The following is a 20,494-nucleotide window of genomic DNA, read 5'->3' as shown; positions in this document are numbered from 1 at the left end:
GTGGAGACAAATCCCCATTTTCATAAGGCCTGCATGATATCAGTGTCTCTGCAGAGGGAAGCAGAAAGGAGCAATGAGGGCTCTGATGGGTCTGGAAATAGAACATCCTCCCAAATCCCCATAGATATTCGCCAGAAAATGCAAAGGTTTAATTTACGAACAGTGGCTAAAATTGGGAGGGATTGTGCCTAGTCCAGTAAAGGTGGCCAGTGGCAAGGTCTGAAGGAGTCAGAGACAAACAGCCCCTCAGATCTCTCCACACTGACCAGCCAGGACTGTCTTCCAAACAGGGCTCTGCAAGGAGGGGACACTACTAGGATAGGGGTTACAATTGAGAAGGACTAGGACAATAGAAATAAAAGAAAAGAAAGAAAGACCAATGGAAATCAAGAAGGCAATAAAGCAAGGCCATCTCAGGAAGCTAGATGCCATATTTTTTTATGATATGAAAAAATAGATCAAGCTCAGTGAAGTCAGAAAAGCTAACCCGAATGAATCCTTTACACACAAATGGCTTTGTGACAACACACTATTTGGAAAATTCACTGAGTTATGTTGATCCCCCAAATCCTGACACATGCATTTCTATAGTATCAAAGATGTATTTGTTAATATCGACACTAATCTTATCAGAAAAGTGGTTCGAAATTTAGGAAGCTGTCAAGCCCAAGGTTTTAAATACGAATTTTTCACATGCAAGTTCAAATTTTGTGAATGGCAACAAACTCTGACAGCTGTATTTCTTGAACTGAAACGTTTAGTTCATTTTGAGAATGTGTCTGCTAAATGCTCAAGTCTGAATAACTGTAGTTTGTCAGATGTTCTTTCAAATAAAAATGGAGTTCCAAGAAAAAGCAGTTAGTGCTGCTCAAATATCACACAAATGCTTCCCCTTGAGCCAATCACTGTGTTACTTTTAGAAGCAGTATGCAGAAGTGCTTTATACAGACAGCTGTCTCTTCACCCTAATATTAAACAGATGTGTTCTCAAGATTGAGTATTTAATGTAATTAATATTTTTTACTGACAAGAACATTCTTAAGTAAAATTGGCATTTTTTTCCTCTATTGTAAATGCATGCTGGTGAAGAATATGGTGCTAGTGGGGTGTGATGGCACTGCCTTGATTCATATTAAGGTGCCAGCTGCTGCATCCATCACTGCTATAGCACCATCTGTGCAAATGTCAACACAGTGAAAGAGCAACAGCATCTTCATATTACTATGAAAATACTTTTAAGACCATGGACCTCCTGAATGCATCTCAGGGGCCCCCAGGTATATTTTGAGAACATTTTGAGAATCTCTAGGCTGAAGAGACATCAATATAAGGACCAGTAGTGAATACTAAGTGGATAGATTTATATACATATCACCAAAGATTAAATGAGAACTAAAAAGGAGAGGGTATAGAGTATAATGGGTATATATTGTGACAACATACAGTATCACTATTAAAAGAATAAAAGGAGGATTAAAAGAGCACATGTAAAGAATTTTGCAGTAATCATACTAGTGTTTGTACTGGTATTCTGAGACTACTGTGTGTGTGATGAGGTATCGAGCAAATGATTAACTGTGAGATGTTCTAATTCTGTTATCCTCAGTGTCTTTGAAAACCAGGATTCCTTGAAAGAAAGAGAATAAAACTGTAAAGAGAAAGGAATAAATAAAAACCCTGCAGTTCTAATTTTGAATTGTAACTTTTGTGAACTTGTGAGGCACTTTTTTAAAATACGTAAATGTGTATATAAGTTTATTATGCATATACTATGTACATGTGTTGTGTGCGTTCATATCTACTAGCTCTGCCCACTAAAAAGTCTAGAAACAATAACCAAGCCAGTAGTAATGAGTATCACTGGTACTAAGCATCTAGTTCACCTTAAAATATCATTTCCCTACTAAAAGAAGTCAGGACTTTTGGAAATTGACAGATTCCAGGTTTGGGGCATAAAATATATAATATGAGCCTGAGAAACCTGGTCATACTAAAAAGAAAGATAGCTACCCCAAACTAGGAAGATCATTTTTAAAGAACTAAGAAGACAATTTGAAGATACTTCCACTGGTCAAAGATGGGAAAGTTGGAGATTCAACGAAGCACAGTAATTACAATGTATTGACCAAGTAAACTGATTTTAATACATGAGTTTATAATGATATTTTAAAAATGTTCACAGTAATATGTATAGTAGGAAGATAAAGAAGTAGAATTCACTTTTAGAGGAGATAAATATCTAATTATGTGCTTTAAAAATTGGTAAGTAAAGGGAAAGACCCAAGCAGTGCTTATGTTGCCTTTTAAAAAGTTACTGTTGGGTTCCTAAGCAGTAGGTGAGAAGGAATTTTTTGAAAAGCATTCCAATTACTAACTTAAAAATTAAAATGTTGCCACATGGATGAACCTTGAGGACATTATGATAAGGGTAATAAGCCAGTCAAAAAAAGACAAATACAGTATGATAATGGGTATATGAGGTACCTAGAGTAGACAAATTCATAGAAACTGAAAGCAGCTGGGTGGTTGCCAGGGCCTGGGGGAGAGGACAAAAAGAGTTTGTGTTTAATAGATGGGGAGTTTCAGTTTTGCAATACAAAAAGAGCTCTGGAGATGGATGGCGGTGACAACATGAATGTACTGAATACTACTGACCTGTGAACTTAAAATGGTTAAGATGATACATTTTATGTTATATGTGTTTTACCATAATTAATTGAAAAAAACCACGTAATTACAATATGAGCATTTCAGCTTCCTGCCAATTAATAGTTTTAGGAATTTTGTAAGTTCGCAAAAAGAGAGATAAGGTGACATTATGTGTCTCCTGATAAGGACACAGCACAATCAAAGGTCACACAGAACAAATGTGAAGTTGATCCAGTTCCTAACTTGCAGAAAATGCAGAGGGCAGAGAAATATTTATATATCCCATTGCACCATGAATCAAAAAATCCATGAATCAACAAATCCAGATTATAGGAAACTCTACAAGTGAAATAACATGATTTTTCAAATGGCAAGTTATAGGGGATTCTGTATATTAAAAATTCTAAAAAGATATCAAGTAAAGGAATAGGAAACTTAAATACAATGTCTTGGAACTTCATTTGTGAGATAAAACTACAAAGAAACACAAAGAAATTGCTATCAAAATTTGGATATTAGGATGACAGACACTGGGATTGGGTCATAGCATAAGGAAGTGTTTTGGGGGTGCTGGGAAAAGTTCTATTTTTTTTTTTACCTAGATAGTTATTTGTTTTATATAATTTATTAAGATGTGTGTGTATGTGTGTGCATAAGTGTGGTGGTTTTCTGTATTGTATGCATTTTAATTTATAATAAAGATTTCAAAAAACAATGGACTAATATATCTCTAAGCTTCTTGCAGCTTTAAATTTCATATTTTCTAATGCCTGCTAAACTCTTCAGATAGAAATTAAGTTTTCTGAACTATCTCATGCCAAAAATCTGATGTTCAATTTATATTGCCCTTGGTATTTAACAAAGGAAATTAAACTGAAGTGATGTAGGTGGACATGCAAAAGTTTTTCTTGCATGTCCAAAGAACTGAAAATAGTTGAATTTTAAAGAAAGGAACAGTATCAGGTAGTAAAATCAAAGTGACTGAGGGGGATATTTTGTTCTAGACTAAATAAACCCACAGTGAATCTAAAAATAATTTTTGCTTCTGCTTCCCCTTTTCCTATTAAAATTTGAAATCATCAGTTAGTCTTGTGTGCAGAAAACAATGGCACTATGAATGACACAGAGCACCTAGGGCTGCTGGAAAGAAAAGGAAAGTGCAGTTTAGTTCATTGCAGAAAATAATTGAGACACTTTGTAATTTGAACAACAGAAATTTCTTCATGTTTTAACCTACAAATAAACAAGCAGCATTGCTTTATAAAATACCATTTTTCCCTCTTTAAGTCAGTCAAATAAAATCAAAATTAATAAAAATGCATGTTAACTGAAAATAATAACTTTTTAAATTTTCTGAAAACTGTATTGAACTCACCAAGTGAAGTAGTTTTCTTTTTTTCAGTCTGGAATAATACTTTGCATATGATTTATGAAGGTTTCATTTATTTTTGTGAAGCTAATGAAGAGTGATTTAGTACATTTTACGTTTAGTAAACTCAAACAAAAAATATCTGACTCTCAAAAGGAAGATTTCACATTTAAAGAACTTCAGTTAATAAATGGAGTTACCATATATTCACTTATTACCTTGGTTTGCTCAGAGGTGAGTAGATTCTGGCCAACCAAGAGATAATTGCTTCTTCTTTTGATGAGGGTGTAAGATAATCATTTACTTACCCTCCATGATAGTCAAAGGATCTTCCACTTTGGGACGCAGGATATTAGGACCAAAGACAGTTGCCAAGTTCTGCACACTCATTTTGTTAATTCCCGAATAGGACTGTACTTCATCCAAGAACCTACGGAGTGTAAGCATATGATCAAAACACAATGGGGTCAAATTTGCCAGTGGAAGAATAATAATCAATCATTAGAAAATTCACAAACTGGAGTAGGTTTAAAGATGACTATGGAGACAGAATTATGTGGATGCTCACACATCTCTCACTCAAACACAGGGAAAATATATTGCAAATTAGGAAAGATCAAACTTTACATATCATATCGACTATCTGTTTTGGCCTGGCCTGGTTTGGTTTTTCTGTTAATCAAAGGAACAGGTATGTTTGGACAATGCTAACATGGAATTCAGAGTCAGCAATGTGGATTCCCTTCCAATCCCTCAATCAAGTAATAACTTATATATATATTCAATTAGAGAACTGTAGATAAGATCAGCTGGTAGAATGCCTTATTTTAGACAGAAGGAATTAACCCTCTTTGTAGAGAATTTGCGAGCTTCAAATTTATAGTATTTAAGAAATAAGATAAAATACAGTAGAAATTAAAACATCATTCCTAATGGTATAAAAATTGCAAATGCAAAATGTTTCAATTTATTAGGTGCTAAAAAATAAGGGGCATAAAATAGGAGAGATTGTTTTCATAATCTTTCAGCATTTCTTCATTCCCTACCTCCTCTTCATTTATACAAGAGCTTCTCTTATTTCATGGCTTGCTAATTGTACTGATCAGATAGAGAGTAAATAATGAAAAATCAAAGTAACATATTTATATAGTACTATTATGTGTCAGTCATGGTGCTAAGTTATTAAATTCTAAAAGCATGTCTCTGAGATAGGTACCATTATTGTCTCTGTTTTACAGATGAGAGTCATGTGGTACCAGACGGAAGATCTTCTCCAAAGACAGAGTTAGTAAGGGGCAAAGCTAAGATCTGAACCCACCAGAGGATATGACCTCAGAGGCTGTACCCTTAACTACTATATCATGACTTTCTAAAAAAGTGCCTGTTTCCACACATTCATTACTGTTATACAGCCTAACTATAGTAGCATTGAAGGCAAAATGTTAAACTAGCGTTTCTTATTTAAAAGACCTGAAATTAAAAGTCTGCTTAATTATTTCAAGAGAAGTTAGGCCTTTCTATTGCAGAGATAAAGACTTAAAATATGGTTCCAAAGGAACTTTTTTTCCCTTTTACTTTAGGAGAATGTAATCTCTTTTTCTTCTCTTTTACTTAGGGAGAATCTAGACTCACCCACTAGAATAACTCAAATTAGTTCAAAATCTTTGGATTATAACTCTCTATATTAATAAGTCTAAGCTGTCAGTGGTATGATTTCCTGCTTTTTCAAATTCTGGAACCCAAGGTCCCATTTGCTTCTAAGTATAGCCATCACAAGAGAAAATTATTGTGGGAGGATTTGGAATTTCTACTCAGTTACATTGAAACTTACCACCAAGATGTCTGATACTATTCTTAGATTTCATAGTTTCTAGTCCGTTGAACACTTATCTCATCATAACACCAAACACATACATAAATGATGCATTGTACTGAATTAAAACTTTGAATTCTATTTTAAAATAGACTGGGAAGCCATCATGAAAGACATCCTGCAGTGACTTGTAGTGTCAATCATCACTCTCTATTTAAGTTTACTCTGTTTCAATTTTGCATATTTGGTTTCTTAAACAGGAGCATGTACATAACATATCCCATCCCAGGCTTTGAGTTATACACTGAGAGATACATTTTTCAGGCACAATTATTTTTCTAACAGAATTCAGTTAAATGTCTTTTTGATGAATCCTGAGGTGGGAGAGAAATGGAAAGAAAATAGCATTTATTGAACACTTACTATATATTAATCATTTAAAATATAATTCAATTTTTTAAAACAACTACATGAAATAAGTGTTTTCATTACCATTTTACCTATTAGGACCCTGAGACTCAGAAAGAATAAGAGAATTGCATAAAGACAGGCGACTAGTCAATGACACAATCTTGGCTCCCATGCGGATCTTTCCCATGCCAAGATAGCATGCTTCTTTTCCTAAACAATGCCACTCCTGGAATAGTACAAACAACTTGATGGAAGTTCAGAAGAACATATCTTTAATGTGTAGCGGCAAGAGACACTTCAGAAACATCAAATTTCAGAATCAAGGAATTTAATGCTCAAAGAAGGTTTTGGGATCACCTTGTCTAACCTTTTAATTTTACAGAAGCCAACACCAGGGATCAAAGCAGTTGAGTGATTTTATTCATTGTCAAACGCAAATTCGCATCAGGCTAAATATTTCTTTTTTTGTTTATGTTTGTCCTTGGGACAGTTCTTACCTGCAAATATACTTGAGGAGGTTGTAATTTACCACTGGCAAACTCTTCACCTGCTTTGCTAATTCCTTAACACCCTGAGTACAAAAAAGAAAATAAGTATTATCTTTCTACATGTTGGCCTTAGAATTAAAGCAAATGGGAATGGCCATATGATTTTCTTAAAACATTAGTTTCACATGTTATCAATGAAAGATTTTGTCCTGAAAACTTACCACCATCACAATGAATATTTTAGAAACATTTTCAAAGATGTACAAGCATTTTAAATATCTCCATAAGTACTATTTGTGGAGAGACAGATTTAAATGAAGTTGTTTGTCATTTTTAACATTTGCTTGCAATTGCCTGAAAAGAGAAGATAAGCTCGTTTATCAATAAGGTTATTTGAAAAAAATTAAGCGACGTAATAAGGGTCCTTGCCATCTTTAGCATGTGCAGAACATAGACAAACACATCTATTGACAAGTCTCTCAGAGCTGGTCATGCTTAGGATACATCATTTGGGGAGATAGTATGATTGGAAAAAGTGATCTTTCTGGAAATTTCACAAAGAACTAATTTATTTGGTTCTTCTCATTGTATGACTTCCTCTAATATGTAAATGATACCAGAAAAGCCAATGGATAATGTAATTTTCTTTCTTCTTCTCCCCATAAAGGTTCAGATAGTAAATATTTTAGGCTTTATAGAACAAATTATCTCTGTTTGCAATCACTCAACTGTTCTGTTATAGTGCAAAAGCAGCCACAGTCAGTATTACATAACAAACGGAATAAAACTGCATTTATAAAAATAGGCAGCAGTTTTTGACATGAGAGTCAAGAAAATATAATGGGGGAAAGAAGAGTCTTTCAACAAACGGTGCTCAGACAATTATATATCCACATGAAGAAAAATTAAGTTTGTTCCTTTCCTCACACCAAAACCAAAAATGAACTCAAAGTGAATCGCAGATCTAAAGGTAACAGGTGAACCTATAGAAGTCTTAGAAGAAAATACAGGAATAACTATTTGTGACCTTGTATTAAGCAAAGTCTTCTTAGATACAACACAAAAACACAACTGATTAAAAATAGATAAATTTAACTTCACCAAAGTTCACAACATTTGTGTTTCAAAGGATACCATTAAGAAAATAAAGAGACAACACATAGAATGTGAGAAAATAATTGAAAATCATATTTATGAGGGACATGTATCTAAACTATATAAACTCTTACAACTCAATACTATTAATAATAAGGCAAATAATCTAGTTAAAAATGAGGAAATAATCTGAGTAGATGTTTTTCCAAAGAAAATATGCTAATATCCAATAAGTACACAAAAAGGTGTTCAACCTCATCAGCCATCAGGGAAATGCCATTCAACCTTCAATGAGTTATGACGTTACTCATGTTGGGATGGCTAGGACAAAAAAGACAGGTAACAAGTGATGGAAAAGATTTGAAGAAATCAGACTCTGCACTCATTGTTGGTGAGAATTTAAAATGCTGGAGGCCTTTTGAAAAACACAGAGTTACATATGGCCCAACAATTCTACCTTCTAGGTGTATATCCAAGAGAAATAAAAACATAGGTCTATGCAAAACTTTGTACATGGATGTTCACAACAGCATAATTCAGAGTAGCCAAATAATGAAAAAAGAAAAAAAAAACAAAGGTCTGTCTGATGAATGAATGAATAACAGAATATTGTTTAGAAATAAAAGGAATGAAATACTGATAAGTGGCACAACATGAGTAAACCTTGAAAACAGTGAAAGAAGCCAATTGTGTACACACACAAAAAAGGTTGAATGATTCCATTTATATGCAATGTCAAGAATAGGCAAACCTATAGGAACAGAAAATAAATTAGTAGTTGCCAACAGCTGGGGGGAAAAGGAGGATTAAGAGAGGGTATGAGGTTTATTTTGAGGCAATAAAAATACTGTAAATATTCTAAAATTAGATTTTGGTGATGGTTGCACAACTCTGAGAATATACTGAAAACACTGAATCGTACATTTTAAATCAAGGATTGTATTGTATAAAAATTATATCTTAACAAAACTGTTTAAAGAAACAGCAGTAGGTAGGATTTTGTATACAAGCCACTGTTTGAAGTGGTTTTGGTCAACACAGTTAAAAGATTATGAGACACTGCAGTCAGTTTATTTTGAGACAGAGTCTCAGTCTGTAGCCCAGGATATAGTGATTAGATCTTGGCTCACTGCAACCTGTCTCCCAGATTCAAGGAATTCTCCTGCTTCAGCCTCTCGAGTGGCTGGGATTATGGGTATGCACCACCACGCCTGGCTAATTTTTGTATTTTTAGTAGAGACTGGGTTTCACCATGTTGGTCAGTCTGATCTTGAACTCCTGACCTCAGGCAATCCACTCACCCTTGTCTCTCAAAGTGCTGGTATTATAGGCATGAGCCACCTTGTCTGGCCAGCAGTCACCCTTTTGTGTGATATGTGGCCTAACATAGCACTGCGTTTACCATTTAGGGAAGTAAAGTGGCAAGTCGTGCTGATTTAATTTATTCAGCCATATTTTTTCTTTTCTTCTTCTTCTTCTTTTAACTACAGAGGGGATCAGAAATGGTACCTGAGCCGTATATGGAAAGTCTCAGTGTGTGTGAGGTCAATACATAGGATAATGGAGAATAACACTGGGATAGGGCAATGGAAATTTACAGACTTAAGACTAAGAACAAAGACAAAAATTCCAAACAAAAGTTTATTTGGAAATAAATGCACCAACTTACTGCTTCCTCTTCCTTGCTGAGCAGTTTGGCACATGACAAAAAATCTTCATACTTTGCATAAGGAATAACTGGTTCTGGAAGTTCTCGGAGATACAGCTTAAGAAGTGATGCCACCGTGTGTACATCTGTGTTGCTGTGGAGACATAAGTGTGAAGACATTCTCTGAAGTAAACTTCATACCATTCTATTTATTTTTTTCAAGAGTCTAAGAGTCAGAATTCTATCCCAGTTGGCAACTGAATGAATTGATCCAGTTTTCAGAGAGCATTTCTGTGATGCCTACTAGATGCCACCACAGGTGGGGAGAAGAAGGCCTAGAAGGACCTAGAGAATCATCAGTGAGAGTGGAATGATAGCTACCAGAGGCTGGGAAGCATAGTGCATGTGTGCGTGGGTGGGTGGGAGTGGGGATGGTTAAGGGTACAAAATATAGTAAGGTAGAATGTATAAGATCTAGCATTTGATAGCACAATAGGGTGACTACAGTCAACAATAATCTATTATACATTTAAAAAACAACTAAAAGAGTATAATTAGAATGTTTATAACACAAAGAAATGATGAATCCTTGAGATGATGTATACCCCATTTACCCTGATGTGATTATTACACATGTAGGCATGTATCAAAATATCTCATGTAACCCATAAATATATGGGTACACTGACTATGTACCCATAAAATTTAAAAAAACTAAAGAATTTTCAGTGTGGTTTGAACATTCGAGCATATTTTTGTGCGTGTATCTGATGGTAAGCAAAGGTGTTAACTTAAGAAAACAATGAAAATATATTAGATCTTAAATAAACTGTAATAAAATTTACAAAAACTATATCAAATCTACAGATGTGTGTATGTGTGCATTCAATGTCAAAATGAATTACTAAATCCTCACTCATCTCTCAAAATGTTGGACTCATTTTTGAGGTGTTGGTGTTTGCCCAGAGATACTCAAAGCTTAGTGTGACATGCTATACATCTTTAACAGAGCTCATTTTGAAAATGATTGATTCTTGGCATAATTGCTTGTCTAATATTCTAAGATAGCTGGGAATCCTTAGAGTCTTCTAGAAAAGAAGAGCAATGTCATGAAAATAAACAATGAACACCTAAAGTCCTTTACATAACTTGAATAATTTATTTGTTTCGTCTACTGAGTGTGATTGGCAAGACAACTTACTAAAATATTAATTTATATTTTCTCTTCTGTATCTTATATTTCCTGTTAATCCATGAAGATGGATCATAGTAAAGAAGGGAAGAATTGAGTTTTGTGTGTGGGGAGGGGAGAAGTTGTTTGATTTTTGTATTTCAGGGGAGAAGAAGCAAAAGCATGAAAGGAGAATTGACTTCTTGTGAACCCGGAAGAGTGGTAGTGAACAACTCAGGGAATTCTTTACCTCACTCTCAAGTTGTGCTGCAGGAAGTGACATGTCCCCAGAGAGGTGTGCTTTGAGAACTGGAATGCAGGCACTGGGGTTTCCTGCCTCAGTGAATATTCTCTTCTCTTAGCTGTGGCATGAAAGCAGAGCCGACTTTACAAAATTATATGAGCTGAGACAATGGGCTTCTCAGTTCTCAATTTTGGGCTCATGGGCTGGTTTCATCAGGTATTTATTTACTGCACATCTACTTCTAATGGGTATTATGGAAAACACAGTGGCTAGGACCTCAGGGGTTTAAATAAGTGGTATTATTCTAGCCTGCTCACTACTTATAATCTAGTTGAGGCAGCAGATATTAAGTTGATAATAAGACAAGTATGAGATTCCAAAATAAGATGAGTGAAAATAAAAGAAATTATGGCACATCATCTAACAACAAGAGAAGGTTTGGAGGTCTCCTCCGAGAAAATGATGTTTGGGAAAAGATTTGAAGAGTGCGTAAGGACAGAAGAAGGCATTTCTGATCAAAGCAAGGGGAAAAAACAGCCTGAAGTGGGAGGGAGTCACCTGTCTTTGCAGAATTGACAAAGGCTAAGAAGGCCAGAGTCCAGAGTGGAAATGCTTAAGGTCTGAACAGTAGGCAGCAACCTCATGGACCATAGGACTTTGCCTTCTTCAGGGTAAGGGCTGAGGTTTTCCGTTTTGACATTGGAGTCTCTCAGAACAGGCATATTGTCAACTGTTTTATAGATGTTAAAACGATGGAGATTATCTGAAAGGGCTTGTTTGAACTAACTTATTTTGTCTTCTTGATAACTAAGTAAATATATGTTTTTCTTTCTAAAATTCTGAACCTATAGACATTATAGAAGAGATCATCTTAAAACCTTGTAAAAAACATAAAAATTATATTTCCAGGACATCTTGAAAATTACAATCAACTCATTCATTCCTAAAACTAAATTCCAAAAAAATTGTTTTTAAAAGATTTAAAATAGTCTCAATGGTAAGACAAGCAATACACTTGTGTAGTATTTTTGGATGTTTGTTTTCTGAAAAACCACCATATTTCATGCGCATCAAAGTCTTCTGTGTTTTTCTTGCTATATCTGCCCCTCGAAAGGACAGTCATTAGCAGTAATAAAACCACAGCCTGGGCAGGATATGCATAATAGTCAAACATTCCAATAAACTATTTCTTTTTGATTCCACTCTAATTCAATCTACCATCATGACTGACTCACATTTGTTTGCCTTCAGAGTCAATGATAATTTTGTTAGGTATAGGTAGTACAGAGAGAGAAGAATGTAAAAATAAAATATAAAATAAGTATATATTTCAATATGTAGAGTATGTTATGTATAATTTGCATGTCTATAGAAACAAGATATCAAATATTTATGAATAAATACAATACATAAATGAGACAATAATAATAAACAAGAAAGATTTAACAAAAAATTTGCTTTAACGTTTCATTGATGATCTGTTTATTACATTGGCTGTTCCCAAACACTGTTTTTAAAGCAAATTGCTTAGCACTTTACTGTTTTGCTTTTAATGAAGTGAAGCATTTTATAAACTATGGTATTGAGAACCTTTGAACACTAGATGGCGAGATTGCAAAGTTAGACGATGAGATGGTGTAAAAATTGTGAAGGATGAAGGGCCGCAGAATCATTCTCCCTCTACCAGCAATTTTCTTAGCACCAAAGCTGCAGTAATGTTCTAAGAATAGAAATATTTGAGCCATGAATCAAGGTAAGAAAGGCGGAGTGGGATGATTATTTTATTCCTTCCCAGAAGTGATACAAGAGCTTTCTAGCATTACAGTATATATGCACACAGCTAGTTATATAAAGGATGAGAAAAAAAGTCCAATTACATTTTGTTTGATTAACAAAGGTTATTAAGTTTTTGCTTTAAGGCTAAAATTTAAAAATTTATGATTCTTTTTTTGGCTTTATTAAACTTAGGCTACTCTGTAGAAATAGAGACTTTCGCATTTTTCTAGAGTTTTCATTTTTGCTTTGTCCTTTCTCACTAAAGAAAACAATCATTTCTAGACAGAATCTAACGTATTTTTCCAGTTCTGATTCACCTCAAGAGGTTCTCAGTCACATGCCCTAATTGTTATTAGGCTACCTATTGCAATGAGGAAGTCCGGTGTTTCTCTGAAAAATATTTTTGTATGTTCAGTCTACAAAATAGAAACCCTGTGAATCTCCCTCTCTAGCTTTCTATCTCTTATTGGAAATCCACTACTCTGCCAAATTAATATTTACCTCTATGTGCAACTAATTAATTAGATAACAATATTATGTGTAATTGCCCAATGTACCTAAAAGAAAGTACCATCTTTGTCTCAGAGAAATGTATCTCAGTCTTCCCCAAAGTAAAGTGAAGGGACTGCGTTGTGGCAAAAGTCTATGTACAATGGAGAATAAAAATTCTTCCCCTAAGAACAACACCACATTTACATACATCAGGGCCTCACCGAAGGCCAATGAGTAGGTTCGGCTGTTAACCCCAGTAGTACTTTAACAGGAAACTTCACAAAAATTCTTTTTGGCTAACACTGAGATATGAGATGCTTTAGAGTCATGCTCTCTGGTATGCTAAATAAAATTGAAATTGGCCCAAGGATGCCTCCCTACAAGTTCCTAACTGCGACCTAACTCAGTACCAGAAACGAAGTAAAAACCTAACTAGGAACAAATAGCCGAGTTTCAGCCAATCACAGGCAGCCGGCTGTGCAAACCATGTATGAGATGTCAACCATGTAACTGGGCTTTCTCTGTACCTTGCTTCTGTTTTCCGTAGGTAGCTTCTTTTTCTCTGCCTGAAAATATAACCTGCACATGTGATAAAGTAGAACATTCTGAACCATTTTGGCGCAAAGTGCTGCTGGATTCTAGAACCACAAAAAAAAAAAAAAGCCAATGAAGATCTACAAAACTAGATTTGTTGTAATTTTATCTTTTAACAGGTAGAAGTTCAAGACTATTTGCTAAAGTCATTATGCAGACTCAAGACCCTTTCACTCAACTGGTAGTAGAGTCTTTTCAGAAGGTAAGATAAATAATCAAGTATATTATATCCAGTGGTAGACAAAGGCAGCACAAGATAGGCCCAGAGATCTGAGTGAAAGAGCTCTCAGACCAGGAGGAGCTTTGTAGCATATGTTCCTTAGTTGAGCAACATATAGATTTGGTTTGCATATTATATCATACTTGGACTTTACGTTTGAATCCTGTTTCTTCCTGTTTATTGCTTTTTTGTTTGTTTGTTTTTACAAATTTAAATGGAGAATTCCATGAGGCTTCCTGTTATTGACTTAATTTTATATTCTCATAGGGCTACTTTGATCATTCTGGGATCAATCATTCACTCACCAAGTAGTTCCTGAGCACCTATAATATGCACAGCCTCAGGCCACATGCTAGGTGAAAAATAAATAAACAATATAGACCCTTTTTTCTTCCTTTGAGTTTATATTTCTAGCTGATCACCAGCACTTTTCCATACCATCTCTCATTTTCTTCTACTCATAACACTTTCTGTGTATTCTACTGCTGAGCTCCTGCCAGGTATGTGATCTGAAGAATGTTCTTTATATTTCCTGGAAATTATCTGTCCTACTTATCATCTAGGTACGACATAGGCCTCTTTTTGCACCTCTAGGTGCGAACAAGGATAAAAGAGTTTGACAAGAATCCCTTCTTGCTTATCCTCTATCCCCATTCCTCCTTTCCTCATAAACATACTTACACACATGGATCAATCCAAATGCCACCATAATTACAAGTATAATACTTCACAGACAAAACCTCGTAACATTTAAGCCTCAAAATTAGAAATGGGAATTTTTCACTCTGAATACTATGCAGTATAATCCCTTGGTTTAACTGAATAGAATGAATTTTCAATGCACCCACATAGGAAGTTATTAAAGATATTGTGAACTTATCTGCAATGAGCACAATGAGATGACCTAAAATTCACTTAGAATTAAAAAATAATAATGTCATATCCATCAGCCTCCAGGGAGAACATATATGAGACTGAAAACATTCAGCAGTACTTCCAACACGAATGCTACCACCAAACGGTCTTGCTTAAGCAATACTCTGCTTTGCCTGCTGAGTTCACCAAGACACAGAAGCAATTCCAAAGATACTAAGCAGCTCCAGACTAAACTCAACATTTCTTTAAAAAGTCTGGTTCTGTTCAAACTTATTTTTTGATGTATCTGTCAAAACAGATGCATTTTTCAGCAGTGAAACTAGAATCTGGTTAAACTGTCAAGGCTTATTGCAGTTACTTAAGTGTCACCAATGAATTATATACAAAACCAAAAGACTGTTTCAGCTCCAGGCTAAGTGCTAGACTGCAGTGAACTAGTGCTTGTCCCAATAGGATTCTCCTGGTTTAAAGCTACTGATGGCAGAGAACTACATGATATCTGCTATGGTTTGAATATCCCCCCCTCCTATTCCTATCAAAGCCTAACTCCTAATGCAATGATACTTGGAGATAGGGCTCTAGGAGGTAATTAGGGTTAGACAAGTTCATGAGGGTGGGGCCTGGCCTGATGGGATTAGGGCTTTTATAAAATAAGACACTAAAGAGCTTGCTCTTTCTCTCTCTGCTTGTCCACAAATCCAACCAGAAGACAGTTATCTGTAAGCCAAGAAGGCAACATTCACCAGAGCACAACCATGCTAACACCCTGATCTTAGGTTTCCGATTTCTAGAACTGTGAGATAAGAACTTTCTGTTGTTTCAGCTACCAGTCTATGGTATTTTATTATGACAGTTTGAACTGGCTAAACAACCTCCAAGACTACTTTTGGTGAGCTTGTTTGTAAAACTGTTGATGGTACTATCAGAGTACTAAGTAATGAAATGTTACTGCAAAAACAGAAACATGCTTTCACTTGATGTAAATTTATGGAAACACTGTCAGATAAACCAATGTAATATAGAAAACAAGGATTCACAACCTTGGCTGCACACTGGAATTAACTGAAAACTTTTTCTAATAATTGCTGACTGGGTTTTATATATTCTGGTGTAATTGATCTGGGTTAAAACTTGGGCGTTGAGATTTTATTCTCTAGAACACGTATTTAGAGTGGAAAATTCCAAAGAAAGAAGGGAGTTCCAATGTATAATGGTCACAAGTTTAAATGTGGCCACTTCTAACATCTGTGGGAGCCTACTACTTACATATTTGTCTCACCAGTGGAAGAGATGAGATTGTGTCCTCACCCAAATCTCATCTTGTAGGTCTCATAATTCCTATGTGTTGTGGGAGGGACCCAGAGGAGATGATCAAATCATGGGGTTGAGTCTTTCCTGTGCTGTTCTCGTGATAGTGAATGGGTCTCATGAGATCTGATGGTTTTAAAAATGGGAGTCTACCTGCACAAGTCCTCCCTTTGCCTGCACCATCCATGTAAGATGTGACTTGCTCGTCCTTGCCTTGTACCATGATTGTAAGTCTCCCTTAGCCATGTGGAATTGTGAGTTCTCTATTAAACCTCTTTCTTTTATAAAGGCCCAGTCTCAGGTATGTCTTTATCAGCAGCGTGATAACAGACTAATATAGTGTCCAAGCTTTACCAAATTGTCACATTGATCTTCTCTCTCCTCCCTCTAGAATTACTTATGTGTATAGAGACTCCTCCCTTTCTATGCTAGCTAATCATATAAAAATATTTGACAGTTTAACATACAATCACTCCAACATCCCATACATGCAAGCACATGCATGTGAGTGTACACACACACACGTACACAAATCAGCCTCTTTATGTACATAAGGTGCTCAATGTAACAAAATACCTTGTAGTATAGCTGTAAGACAGAGATTACTCTCAACAATCTGAGTTTGGTGCTTCTATACCACAGAATCCTCAAGAAGAAAGTAGCTAACTCCCTAAACTGAAAAACATTATGGATATTTATTCATTTTCTACTATTTCCCATGAGTAAGTCTCTACTTCAGTGTTTCTTTGACACCTTACTTGCCTTTCCCTTCCACCTCCTAGCCTATTCTCTGATCGTTCCTCACTAGTTAGCTCCCAAGCTCTTCTTCCTCTGCTGCAACACATGGTGTTGTTTTCCTGGATAACCTGCACACTCTTTGGATTAATCCATGAGTTCCCCTGTCACTTTGCTACAAGATTACAAAATCCATATCTCTGTATCAGACCTTTCCACTGAATTCTCATATGTTTCATTTGTATTTGAACTTCATATGAACAAAACTGACTGGTAACAACAGAAAAATCTCCAGTAAAATTGTTCCTCTTTAGCATTCTTTTTCACAATGGATGGCATCACCATTCATGCAAATAAGTAAGAAACCTAGAAGTTAAACTAAATTGGACTCTTCCCAAGACTCTACATCTAACAGCAATTGCTGATTCTCGGACTGAGAAGTATGTTGGAATTACCTGGGAAGTTTAAAAAAATACTAATGCTCGATTCATATATATTCTGACATAATAGCTTATGAATCCATACTTTCTTTGGAAATCTCACTGACGCTGCTTAAGTTCAAGTTTATATTACTATCTCCACTAACACAATACCATATTAACTGGTCTTCCTGATATCCAGCCTGTCCTCCTACCTCTAACTCCCTTAAAAAACATGTAGGTGGTAATAATCAGTACCAAACAAATATAAATAAAAAACAAAATGCATTGTTGCATAGCTTTTGAATACCATATTTAAATGCCAAGGGCAATTGTTTAAGCATAAATAAATGAATATGTAACCCACAAAAACAGACACCTCTATTTTATAAATTAGTCATTAGAGTTGTTGCCATTTAGTTTGAATTAATATTTTTGAGAGCATCAATTTACTCTAGAAATAGATATATTCTACCGTGTCTCTCTAAATTAAAAATTTAGACTAAAGAATAAAAATAAATTCTGACTTTTTCTGTTATAGTACCAAGGTATTTTCACAAAAAAAAAAAAGAAAGGTTAGCAGGATCAAGATACTTATAAGGCTTGATGTAGAACATTCAGAAAAGTTTCCTGAAAGCAATAATTACATTAGTATATAACTTAAACAGGCTACTTTGTATAACATACGCATTCAGTTCCAACAATAACAAAACCTTACTAAAACCTTAAGTGCTGTCAGTTACAAAATAAATCAACACAGCTTTTAAAATGACTCAATATGTACCTACAGCTTTACTGATTTTATACCCAAGATTCAATCTCATATCCAAATTTAACTTAGAAGTAACATTCAAATACACACGATGCATCTCATACTGCAAATGACACTAATATTTTCCAAACTTAACAAAAACATGATTAATTTTCTCCCAAAGAGATTAAATCTAAAATCAATGATCCCACAAATATTTTTTCTATTAAACTAAGATCCTAGTCATATCAATGATCTATACAATTATTTAGGACAAGTATTCAAATAAGAAACTATTTGAAAGTAAACAATGATAGAAAGAGGATAGCTTGTTTGCAAACTACAGAGATTCTATTGTAAATACATATTACACACACATAAATGTTCATACATACAGACACATATATATTTTGTTCTTTGTAGAATCATTTTAAACATATCCAATCAGTTTTATGGTATAAAGAAAATCAATGAAATCTCCTGTGGGATGTTATTCTCTCCTTAGTGTCCGTAGATCTTCATTGCATTTATTTACAATTGTCTCAGGAGAAAGCTAAAGCCTTGAGGTCCCACAGGGTATCTGTAGCTACCAGTGGACAAAGTAGTTAGTTTGCTTAAGAGCTTTAATAAGCATAAACATTCTATATCTAGGTTGGGAGTCAGGATGAATTAATGTCCACACGTTAACTCCTTCTCTGACTGCTCTGTGGAACATCACTTCCTAAATTCACAAAGAATAACATATATACTAAGGAATGCAAGAATGATTTAAAAGATTGGTAGGTTATTGTCAATTCAGATGACCTGTTTTCAGGTGGTTATAAACTACTCACCATAAGAGATTCAACAAGAAAACACATTTGTTATCCTTAACAAATCACACCTATACTATACACTGTACTATCTACTACACAGTAGGTTACACGACTAGTTTGAGAGAGGTGAACTTCTTGCTCACCTCACATTTCTCCCAGGAATTACTCAGAAATAAAAAGAACTGAATGAAATAACACATAATCTCTAGGTACACTATAATGATGCAGTTATCTGATTAGATGCTGTAATAATGAACTTTGATTTTTTGCTAAGCTGGAGTATTCTGTTTTCCTAACCTTTGATTCCTGATACACAAACACTAGATGGTATTTTTTCATTGAGAGTTTACGTGGCTGTTCTAGTTTTCATGTCTTACATTATTAGTAAATACATTAATATATGCCTGAGACTTCATCACACAGCCTTTTCTTGCTTCAATTGGAGCTAGGACTTGAAGTGCAATGGGTTGTAATTTCAGTATCATATGGTCTTAAAAGTTTTGGCAAACTGTTAACGAACTTGGCATAGCAAAAATAGAGAAGTTTTGGCTGTATTTAGTTACTTTACCATTGTATTTGCCTGCCTACACGTTTTTCCCTTCACTAAGCTCTGCAGATGGGGTTTCAGAAGAAACAAAGGAAATGTAATCTTCGTAATACATTCAACAATTTATCTCATAATCTGAGAGATTTTAGATTATGTAACCAAGGACTTCCCAGGAGAAATATTATTGATATTCTCATGCTGAGGGGTACATTTATGCTTAAACATATACGTGTGTATTTGTGTGTGCATGTACGTGTGTGTGTATTCTCTAACAGCATTTAAAAGCCATATTACATATACTTTAATATTTCCATTTTTAAATAAAAAAATAAAATATAGCCAAACATCACAAATAATTTTCTAGCTAATGAAGGCTAGACAGTAACTTATTACTTGTTCATGTGTCTCCAACAATGACCTTATTGCATGTCACTCATTTCCTGCCATATTCACTACAAGTGTGGAGAACTATGATTATCTGATTCTGGATGAACAATGAAAAATCACATATATTCTTTCCTAGAAAATATATTTTCTTCCAGTAAAAATAAATAAAGTAAGAAAACAAATTCTTGTGCTCCACGCAAGAAATGAGTAACTAGAAGCCTAGTTTTACACAGCCGAATCTCTAACTCACAGTGTAAGAGGAAAATTAAAAAGATTTTCTGGTATATTCAGTTGAGTCAACAAGTTATTGCCAAAATCATTCAAGTCCACACAAAACTTGTACTATACGTCCAACATGGAAGTATTCTTAGTGTATTGGACTGGATGATACCATCCTAGTTTATTAATATGTATGTATAAATCAAGGGAAACACATAAAAAGGTATAAAAGAGCTGTTACGTCTTTATTGTAGCTCTCACATTAAAAATGCAGTTCATGCCCTTTGCTAGAAGGGATCCTTTGTCACTACATTTCAGATGATTTTCATATTAGTGTTTTCTGTTTGGACAATGTAAGAGGGGTCCGAGTGAGGAAAGAAAGAGTGATAAAACAAATTTCATTGAGAAGAGGCAAGTTTTTTGTTTTATTCTGGTTTGGTTTTTGTTATTGTTTTGTTATAAATCAA

The 20,494-nt window shown here is 34.8% G+C and overlaps 1 protein-coding gene across 7 annotated transcripts in view; it reads right to left on the bottom strand.

Moving 5' to 3' along the window:
* The window catches only part of ARHGAP24 (Rho GTPase activating protein 24), a 498,792-nt gene that overhangs the window by 20,371 nt on the left and 457,927 nt on the right, over positions 1-20,494 (bottom strand). For all 7 annotated transcript variants that reach the window (XM_003923977.4, XM_074396393.1, XM_003923976.4 and 4 more), the window contains 3 exons: positions 9,495-9,627; positions 6,740-6,813; positions 4,327-4,448 (listed from right to left, as the gene is read on the bottom strand). In XM_003923977.4, the coding sequence (XP_003924026.2) occupies positions 4,327-4,448; positions 6,740-6,813; positions 9,495-9,627 (329 nt within the window). The remainder of the gene's footprint in view (positions 1-4,326; positions 4,449-6,739; positions 6,814-9,494; positions 9,628-20,494) is intronic.

This window comes from Saimiri boliviensis, chromosome 3 (genome assembly GCF_048565385.1).
Source record: "Saimiri boliviensis isolate mSaiBol1 chromosome 3, mSaiBol1.pri, whole genome shotgun sequence".
Lineage (NCBI taxonomy): Eukaryota > Metazoa > Chordata > Mammalia > Primates > Cebidae > Saimiri > Saimiri boliviensis.
Note: the sequence above shows the minus strand (reverse complement) of the source record. Positions and strands in the feature narration are given on the sequence as shown.